Source organism: Schistocerca americana, chromosome 2 (assembly GCF_021461395.2).
Source record: "Schistocerca americana isolate TAMUIC-IGC-003095 chromosome 2, iqSchAmer2.1, whole genome shotgun sequence".
Classification (NCBI taxonomy): domain Eukaryota; kingdom Metazoa; phylum Arthropoda; class Insecta; order Orthoptera; family Acrididae; genus Schistocerca; species Schistocerca americana.
The window spans coordinates 499,816,288-499,826,436 of record NC_060120.1 but is presented as its reverse complement, the minus strand read 5'-3'; the positions used below and the strand labels follow the sequence as shown (position 1 = coordinate 499,826,436).

The 10,149-nt window shown below is 40.2% G+C and overlaps 1 protein-coding gene across 1 annotated transcript in view; it reads left to right on the top strand.

The window, feature by feature from the left end:
• Positions 1-9,975: 9,975 nt before the first annotated feature.
• Positions 9,976-10,149, top strand: part of LOC124594124 — a 214,698-nt gene continuing 214,524 nt past the window's right edge. The window contains exon 1 of the mRNA XM_047132481.1: positions 9,976-9,996. Coding sequence (XP_046988437.1) covers positions 9,976-9,996 — 21 coding nt within the window. The remainder of the gene's footprint in view (positions 9,997-10,149) is intronic.

Genomic DNA, 10,149 nt, shown 5'->3' with positions numbered 1-10,149 from the left:
CCACGTGTTGAGCAATTCGGCGGTACGTCCACCCGGCCTCCCGCATGCCCACTATACGCCCTCGCTCAAAGTCCATCAACTGCACATACGGTTCACGTCCACGCTGTCGCGGCATGCTACCAGTGTTAAAGACTGCGATGGAGCTCCGTATGCCACGGCAAACTGGCTGACACTGACGGTGGCAGTGCACAAATGCTGCGCAGCTAGCGCCATTCGACGGCCAACACCGCGGTTCCTGGTGTGTCCGCTGTGCCGTGCGTGTGATCATTGCTTGTACAGCCCTCTGGCAGTGTCCGGAGCAAGTATGGTGGGTCTGACACACCGGTGTCAATGTGTTCTTTTTTCCATTTCCAGGAGTGTATTTGTTTATTTCCTCAGTCAGCAGAACTTTATATATTAAGATAAAATGTATCCTTTCATGAGTTTGCTTGTGAAATACTTACATTATTATTTGTGCAGCCATGCTCAGTACAAATAAAGACAGAACACAAAGGTATTTTATTGTGTGAATATCACAAAAAATTAGAAACAGATAATTTGTCTGGTGACCTTAGTTTATTATGGTCCTCAAAACTCCTTAGAAATGGTCAACGTGGATTCAGAAAATATTGTTCTTGTGAAAGACAACTAGCTCATTATTCTCATGAAGTAATGAGTACTGTGACAAGGGATGTCAAATTGATTCCATGTTCTTAGATTTCCATTGATTCCATATTTTTAGATTCCCAGAAGGCATTTGACACCATTGATCATAAGAGACTGCATTCCTACGGAGTATCATCTCAGTTGTGTGACACGATTCATGATCTCCTGTCAGAAAGGTCACAGTTTGTATTAATTGATGAAAAGTCATCAAGCACAACAGAAGAAATATCTGATGTTCTGCAGGGAAATGTTATATCCCCACTGTTGTTCTTGATCTACACAACAGATTTTTGAGACAATCTGAGCAGCCCTCTAAGTTTGTTTGCATATTGTAAAGTCATAAGATAATCAAAATTGCAAAATGATTTACACAAGGTATCTGTACAGTGCAAAAGGTGGTTATTGACTCTAAATAATGGAAGGTGTGAAATCATCCACATGAGCAGTAAAAGGAATCTGCTAGATGTAAAGGGTGTGAATTCAACTAAATACTTGTTGTTTTTGCTGTTGTGGCCTTTAGTCTAAAGACTGGTTTGATGCAGCTCTCCATGTTACTCTGTCCTGTGAAAGGCTCATCATCTCTGAAGAACTACTGCAACCTACATCTTCTGAATCTGTGTACTGTATTCATCTCCCTGTCTCCCTCTATGTTTTTAACCCCCCCCCCCCCCCCCTCCCCCATCCCCACCCAGTACCAATCCCTTGATGTCTCAGAATATGTTCTATCAAACAATCCCAGTCAATTTTTGCCACAAATTTCTTTTCTCCTCAATTATATTAAGTACCACCTCATTAGTTATGTATCTACCCATCCAACCTTCAGCATTCTTCTGTAGCACCACATTTCAAAAGCTTCTGTTCTCTTCTTGTCTACACTGTTTATTGTCTGACTTTCACTTCCATAAATGGCCACACTCCATACAAATATCTTCAGAAAAGACTTCATGACGCTTAAATCTATATTCAGTGTTAACTAAATTCTCTTCTTTAGAAATGCTTTTCTCGCCATTGCCACTCTACATTTTATACCCTCTCTACTTTGGCCACCCTTAGTTATTTTGCTGCCCAAATACTAAAACTCATCAGCTACTTTAAGTGTCTCATTTTGTAATCCAATTCCATCAGCATCGCCTGATTTAATTCCACTACATTCCATTATAACTGCCATCTAGATTCTGCACAAGTTGTATATAGCATTCTACTCCTTGTATTTTACCCCTGCTACCTTCAGAATTTCAAAGAGAGTGTTCAAGTCTACAATTACAATTATGAATAACTCAAATCGAAACAGTCATATAGTTAATGTTGTAGGGAAAGTGAAACAAAGACTGATTTATTGACAGAACACTTAAAAAAATGCAACAGGCCCACTAAAGAGACTGCCTACACTATGCTTATTCTTCCTTTTCTGGTGTATTGATGGAGGACATTGAAAAAGTTCAATATATTATCATGGAACAGGGCAGAGGGTGCCAAAGATATGTTAAGTGAATGGGTGGCAATCATTAAACAAATCCATTTTCTGTTATGGCAAGATCTTCTCATGAACATCCAGTCACCAATTTTCTCCTCTGAATGCGAAAATATTTCGTTGGCACCCACCTACACAGGGAGAAATGATGATCATAATAAAACAAGATAAATAAGAAGTGTTCATTTTCCCACATGCTGTTCAAGAATGGAATAGTAGAGAAATATCTTGAAGGTGATTCGATGAAACCTGTGCCAGGCACTTAATTGTGAATCGTGAAGTGAAGAGTAATCATGTAGCTGTAGACGTTCACATATGCAAATTCTGATCCTGTGATCACTTAGAGGTGAACAGTATGCAGGAAAGAGAGAGACATCATCTCGTACAGTTGAAATCTGTTTACAGCTGTAACTGCATTTTCTTTAAAGGAAAAGAGTGCACTGCACGAATTTATCTAAAGAAAAGTTGGGTGGAAGTGGAAAAAGTGAACAGTTCACTTTGGCAGAAGACTCAAACTTATTAAGAATGAATGTATTATATACAGCACAACTGAGACGTTGGTTGAGGTAACACATGTGAAGAAAACATATCTAATTATTTTGACAAAAAAGGAAATGTATATGTTATATTTTGGGCCCCCTTCTGCAGTCACAGTTTTCAAGTAATATGGGATTTATTCTGACTCTGTGACAGTAATAAAATCTTTTTAGATTGGCGAACATGGTTTTCAGGACTTGAAAACAATAATATATTCCTTGCCAGTAAAATGCAGCATGATATAAATAGAACACTTGTATGCAGAAGAATATTAGGAAATTAAGTAGGAACAATAAACTTGAGTAATAATAGTAATTTAATACACACACTTCCACACAAACTATATTAATTACACTCTGACAGCGAGACTTTTCCTTCATGGATGCTGGAAAAGTCTCGCTGTCAAAGTGTAATTAATATAGTTTGTGTGGAAGTGTGTGTAGTGATACAACAACTGGACATCAAAATGGAGGCAGACAGATGAACACTAACCAAAAAAGACGCCTATACTGTCACAAGCCAGCACCCAGCATTATGCTAGCAATAATGATGTAACTTCCTGAAACGATCTGAAGATGAACCTGAAAAGATTCAAATACTGGTTCATCGAATAAAACATAATTATTCAAAAAAGTGACTGGTTGCAGTTTTGTATAACTTATTTACATTCTATATACAGTCACGGTTCTAAAATATCTGTAATGGATAAGCATAACCTTCCCAGTTATTTGTCTTAGAGTGAATGAATGATCTAATGTGTGAACAATGGAAAATCCAGGTATGAATTTCAACACTGTAAGAAAAGAGATTTGCTATGTACCAGAAAGAGGACATGTTATGTTGCAGACAGGCACAATTAAGAGACATATGTATCATTGTGCCAGTACCAATTTAGTTGTGCCTGTCTGCAATTTAACATGTCATCTTTAAGGCAAGTAACACACTGTCTTTTCCTGCATGTTGATTTAATGTGCATCTATTTCTGCAGAAACACATTGGTAGTCCCCAATCAGTTCCTTAGTTATCAGGATCAGCCTGCTTAATAGGCCAATCAATGTAAGTGTCATCCAGTAAGGCAATTCATCTGTAACTATCATACAAATTGTGAACACTTTTCTTAATTATGGGACATATAAATGTGATTTCCAGTCTGCAGGTATGGTTTCTATCTTCTAAATTGTTTCTACACTCAAGCGCCAAAGTAACTGGTATAGGCATGCATATTCAAATACAGAGATATGTAAACAGGCAGAATATGGCACTTGGGTCGGCAGTGTCTTTATAAGACAAAAAGTGTCTGGTGCATTTGTTATATTGGTTACTGCTGCTACAATGGCAAGTTATCAAGATTTAAGTGAATTTGAACATGGTGTTGTAGTTGGCACACAAGCGAAGGGATACAGCATCTCCGAGGTAGCGATCAAGTGGGGATTTCGTGTACAACCATTACATGAATGTACTATGAATATCAGGAATCCAGTAAAACATCAAATCTCCGACATTGCTGCCGACAGGAAAAGATCCTGCAAGAAAGGGACCAATGATGACTGAAGAGAATCGTTCAGCGTGACAGGAGTGCAACCCTTCTGGAAATTGCTGCAGATTTCAATGCTGGGCCATTAACAAATGTCATCATGTGAAGCATTCAATGAAACAACATCGATATGGACTTTCAGAGCCAAAGGCCCACTCGTGTACCCTTGATGACTGCACAACACAAAGCTTCTCGGCTGGGCCTGTCAACACCGACATTGGATTGTTGATGAAGGGAAATATGTTGTCAGGTCAAATGAGTCTCGTTTCAAATCGCATCGAGCGGATGGACGTGTACGGTATTGAGACAACTTCATGAATCCATGGACCGTGCATGTCGACAGGGGACTCTTAAAGCTGGTGGAGGGTCTGTAATGGTATGGGACGTGTGCAGTTGGAGTGATATGGGACCACTTATACATCTAGGTATGACCCTGACATGTGGCATGTACGTAAGCATCCTGTCTGATCACCTGGATCCTTTCATGTCCATTGTGCATTCCAACGGATTTGGGCAATTCCAGCAGGACAATGTGACACCCCACACATCCGGAATTTCTACAGAGTGGCTCCAGGAAAATTTTTATGAGTTTAAACCCTTCCGCTGGCCACCAAACTCCCCAGATATGAACATTATTGAGCATTTCTGGATTCCTTGCAACGTGCTGTTCAGAAGAGATCTCCACCCCCTCGTACTCTTACAGATTTATGGACAGTCCTGCAAGATTCATGGTGTCAGTTCTCTCCAGCACTGCTTCAGACATTGGTCAAGTCCATGCCACGTCGTGTTGTGGCACTTCTGTTTGCTCATAGGGGCCCTACATGATATTAGGTAGATGTACCAGTTTCTTTGGCTCTTCAGTGTATTAAAGACTGTAGACTGTAGTTCTAATTCCAGTTGTAGTCCTCCTATTTTAATAACTTAGCATATATCTGCTCTTCACCACAAGCCTTGTTCTTCCTTTGTGTCTTTATTGCTTGCTGTAGCTCATTCCCTTGGGATGGTGATGTGTACATCAACTGTATCAGGTTCTTCAAATTCAAAGAAAGATTGGATCATTGCAGTTGAGTAGTTGTGAAAAGTATGCCTTCAATTTTTCTGTCACTCTTGTAGATCATTTTTGTAGGAAAGTTTTGGTAAAATGTAAAGTCTTCAGCAATAAGGGAGACCAGTCACAAAGAAGCAGAAGTGTTGGATCATCATCAACCACACACAAAAAAGCCACCCCCCCCCCCCTCTCTCTCTCTCTCTCTCTCTCTCTCTCTCTCTCTCACTCACACACACACACACACACACACACACACACACATCTGAGCCTCTACATGGTGCCACACTAGATGGACAAATAATGCTTGTGCTGCATTTCAGCAGCTTGACTAGGTTGGAGTGGGGGTTGTGTAGGGTGGGGTGAGTGTAGTGAGAGAGATGTAAGAGGGAGGGAGAGTGGTTGGCTGTGGGTGGCTAGTGGCTTGGAGAGAGGCAGCTGGTTTGTTGGCTAGTAATGCAGGCGGAAGTGGTGGCAAATGCAAGTGGGGAGCAGCACGTACTGAAGGTGTGAACTGGGAGGGAGTTATGGGACAAAGGGAGAGGAAATTGTTGGGTGGAGAGTGTGAGGACGTGTGGGTTACCCAAAATTGAGGCCAGGACAATTACGGGAACAAACACATCCTTCTCACACGTACATCAATGTCGAGCCCATGCACCTGTCACTCCTCCATCCTGCATTCCTAGCTGACAAACCTGCTGCCTTGCTCTTAGCTGCTAGCCACCCACCCTCAAATCCTCTCCCATCTTCCCACCTCTTTTTGTTTCTACCCACTCCACCCAACACAATCCCCACCCCAACCTAGTGTACCTGCCGAAATGTAGCACTAGCATTATACATCCAGCTTGCGCCATGTAGGAGCATAGGCATGTGTAGGCATACATTCATGCATGTGTGTTTTCTGTTTGCATTTGTACTATAGCTCAAAAAAGGATTACTCTTCTTGTCAGTATTTTCCCGTGCTGATCCCATAAAATCTGTTCCCTTTTTGTGAATTACCTAAAGATTTTTTTATGTTTTGATACATCTGCCATATCCTCTGCTTCTCTTATCATATTGTTGTGATATTCCGTTTTCTCTCATCCTGGGATTCATTGTGTTCCCTGGTGGATTTAACAGTCTTTCCGTCAGGTAGTGTTGTTGCTTTCTGGAATCCAAAATTTCTTTGCATTTCTTCACTCTATCAATTTTTCTTGGCAGTTTACATTAAAGCAAATTTTGTTATTTCTTTTCCTGTAACTATGGAAGTTACTTCATGAATACTGCTCTTCAGACATTTCCATCTACTTATCACATCTTGTTTTTCCCTTTGGGCCAATCTAGTTTTCATTATGTTACTTTCAGTTTCTTTTCTTCCACCAAATTTCCTACATTCTAACTAGTAACTTCCTCTCTATTTCCATTTAGTTTCCTTTTGAGTTTTATTTTAATTTTTTGATATGATTAACATAAGGTATGTGTCATAATCTGCATCTCTAATGTTCTAATATATTCAGTGCTGTTCTGGACTATTGTTTTTGGACAGCTACTTGCTCAGTCTGATTCACTACTTCTCCATCTGGTGAAATCCATGTCCCTACATGAATGTGTTTGTGTTGTAATTTTGTGCTGCTTAGTTATGCTTACCATACATTTTTGGATCCGACATAGGGCATTTTTTTTAATTGGTTGAAACAGTTACTGAAACATGAACTTTATTTACACAGTTATATTTTTCACTAGACATGATTTTTTTTTCAGAAATGGTGTTTATGTCTAGCAGTGTGGTAATAAAATGTAGCCTATTTGGAAGCACACTCCAGATCACTGTTATTCCCATCTTTGGCTTTAAGAAAAAACCTCTTATGTTTGGTAAAGCAGTAACATTAAATTGGTGTGTTCCTTCTTAGGTGAGCTCTTAGTATGTTGATGTTGTAGTCTTCAGACTGAAGGTTGGTATGATGCAACTCCCTGCAGGTCCACATCTACAATTTTTACTCCCCCCCACACACACACTTCCTTCCATTATGAAACTGACTACTTTTTGATGCTTCAGGATGTGTTCTATCAAATGGTCCTTTCTTTTAGTCAAAATGTTTATAACATTTTCCCCCCAACTCAGTTCAATATCACCTCATTGGTTATTCTGTGTACCCGTCTAATCTTCATTATTCTTATGCAGCACCATGTTTCAAAAGCTTCTGGTCTATTTTTGTCTTATGCCTAAATACTTATCATCCAAATTTCACTTTGTGTAAAGCTACACTCCAGACACTTTCAGAAAAGACTTCCTCACAGTTAAATTTATATCAGATTTTCCTCTTTTCCAGAAATACTATCTTGCTTTTGCCAGTCTGCATTTTATATCCTCTCTAATTCTGGCATCATCAGGTGCTTTGCTGCCCAAAGAATGAAACCCAACTACTACTTTTAATGTCTCATTTCCTAATCAAATTCCCTCAGCATAACCTGATTTCATTTGACTACATGCCATTACTCTTACGAGGGCAGTTCAATAAGTAATGCAACACATTTTTTTTCTCGGCCAATTTTGGTTGAAAAAACCGGAAATTTCTTCTGGAATATTTTCAAACATTCCCGCTTCGTCTCGTATAGTTTCATTGACTTCTGACAGGTGGCAGCGCTGTACGGAGCTGTTAAAATGGCGTCTGTAACGGATGTGCATTGCAAACAACGGGCAGTGATCGAGTTTCTTTTGGCGGAAAACCAGGGCATCTCAGATATTCATAGGTGCTCGCAGAATGTCTACGGTGATCTGGCAGTGGACAAAGGCACGGTGAGTCATTGGGCAAAGCGTGTGTCATCATCGCCGCAAGGTCAAGCAAGACTGTCTGATCTCCCGCGTGCGGGCCGGCCGTGCATGCACAGCTGTGACTCCTGCAATGGCGGAGCGTGCGAACACACTCGTTCGAGATGATCGACAGATCACCATCAAACAACTCAGTGCTCAACTTGACATCTCTGTTGGTAGTGCTGTCACAATTGTTCACCAGTTGGGATATTCAAAGGTTTGTTCCCGCTGGGTCCCTCGTTGTCTAACCGAACACCATAAAGAGCAAAGGAGAACCATCTGTGCGGAATTGCTTGCTCGTCATGTGGCTGAGGGTGACAATTTCTTGTCAAAGATTGTTACAGGCGATGAAACATGGGTTCATCACTTCGAACCTGAAACAAAACGGCAATCAATGGAGTGGCGCCACACCCACTCCCCTACCAAGAAAAAGTTTAAAGCCATACCCTCAGCTGGTAAAGTCATGGTTACAGTCTTCTGGGACGCTGAAGGGGTTATTCTGTTCGATGTCCTTCCCCATGGTCAAACGATCAACTCTGAAGTGTATTGTGCTACTCTTCAGAAATTAAAGAAACGACTTCAGCGTGTTCGTAGGCACAAAAATCTGAACGAACTTCTCCTTCTTCATGACAACGCAAGACCTCACACAAGTCTTCGCACCCGAGAGGAGCTCACAAAACTTCAGTGGACTGTTCTTCCCCATGCACCCTACAGCCCCGATCTCGCATCGTCGGATTTCCATATGTTTGGCCCAATGAAGGACGCAATCCGTGGGAGGCACTACGCGGAGGATGAAGAAGTTATTGATGCAGTACGACGTTGGCTCCAACATCGACCAGTGGAATGGTACCGTGCAGGCATACAGGCCCTCATTTCAAGGTGGCGTAAGGCCGTAGCATTGAATGGAGATTACGTTGAAAATAGTGCTGTGTAGCTAAAAGATTGGGGAATAACCTGGTGTATTTCAATGCTGAATAAAACAACCCCTGTTTCAGAAAAAAAAAATGTGTTGCATTACTTATTGAACTGCCCTCGTACTTTACTTTTGTTGGTGCTCATCATATAATCTCTTTTCAACACACTAATCATTTCATTCGGCTATTCTTCCAAGTCCTTTGCTCTCTCTGACTGAATTACATTGTCATTGGCAAATGACATAGTTTTTATTTCTTCTTCCTGAACTTAAATTCCCTTTTCAAATTTCTCCTACAGGTTCTTCACTATTTGCTCAATGTACAGGTTGAATAACATGGAGGTTAGGCTACAACCCTGTCACACTCACTTCTTAACTACTATTTTCGTTTCATGTCCTATGACCCTTACAAATGCAGTCTGGTTTCTGTGCAAGTTGTAAAAAACCTTTCGCTCTTTGTATTTTATCCCTACTGCCTTCAAAATTTCAAATAGTGTAGTCCAGTCAACATTGTCAAAATCTTTCTCTAAATCTACAAAAGTAGGCTTACCTTTCTTCAGCCTATCTATTTATGCAAGACATACAGTTAGTATTGCCTCGCATGTTCATGCATTTTTCTAGAACCCAAGTTGATCTTCCCCAAGGCCAACTTCTACCAGTTTTTCCATTCTTCTGTAAATAATTCATGGCAGTATTATGTGACCATGACTTATTAAACTGATGATTTGGTAGTATTCACACATGTCAACACCTGCATTCTTTGGAAATGTGTTTTATTATATTCTCCAGCATCTAAGTCTCTATGAATCACCAATTCTCATGTCCCAGAAACAGTGTATAACACTTTAGATCTTTTTATATACCATACATGTTCCTACACTTTCCAGTTTTTCCATTCTTTTGTAAATACTTATTGCAGCACTTCAACATTCCACCATCTGTAACAATTTGGTGTTCCTTGAGCTCTCTCTAAACTGATATGATAAAAGTGCCATGTAAGATTTATTATTAGGACATCAATGGTGGTCATCCGGAGGAGATGACTAAGGCAGCCATTGAAGTACTGAGTGTCATAAAATGATGATGTAGTCTAGTAAGATACCTATAAATTTGTTATTATAAGTTATACTTCAAAAGTTTGAAAGTCCATATTCCTAAAAATACTAAATGTTGACTGTACTTCAGTGTTTACCAAAATGTTTAGACCATAATT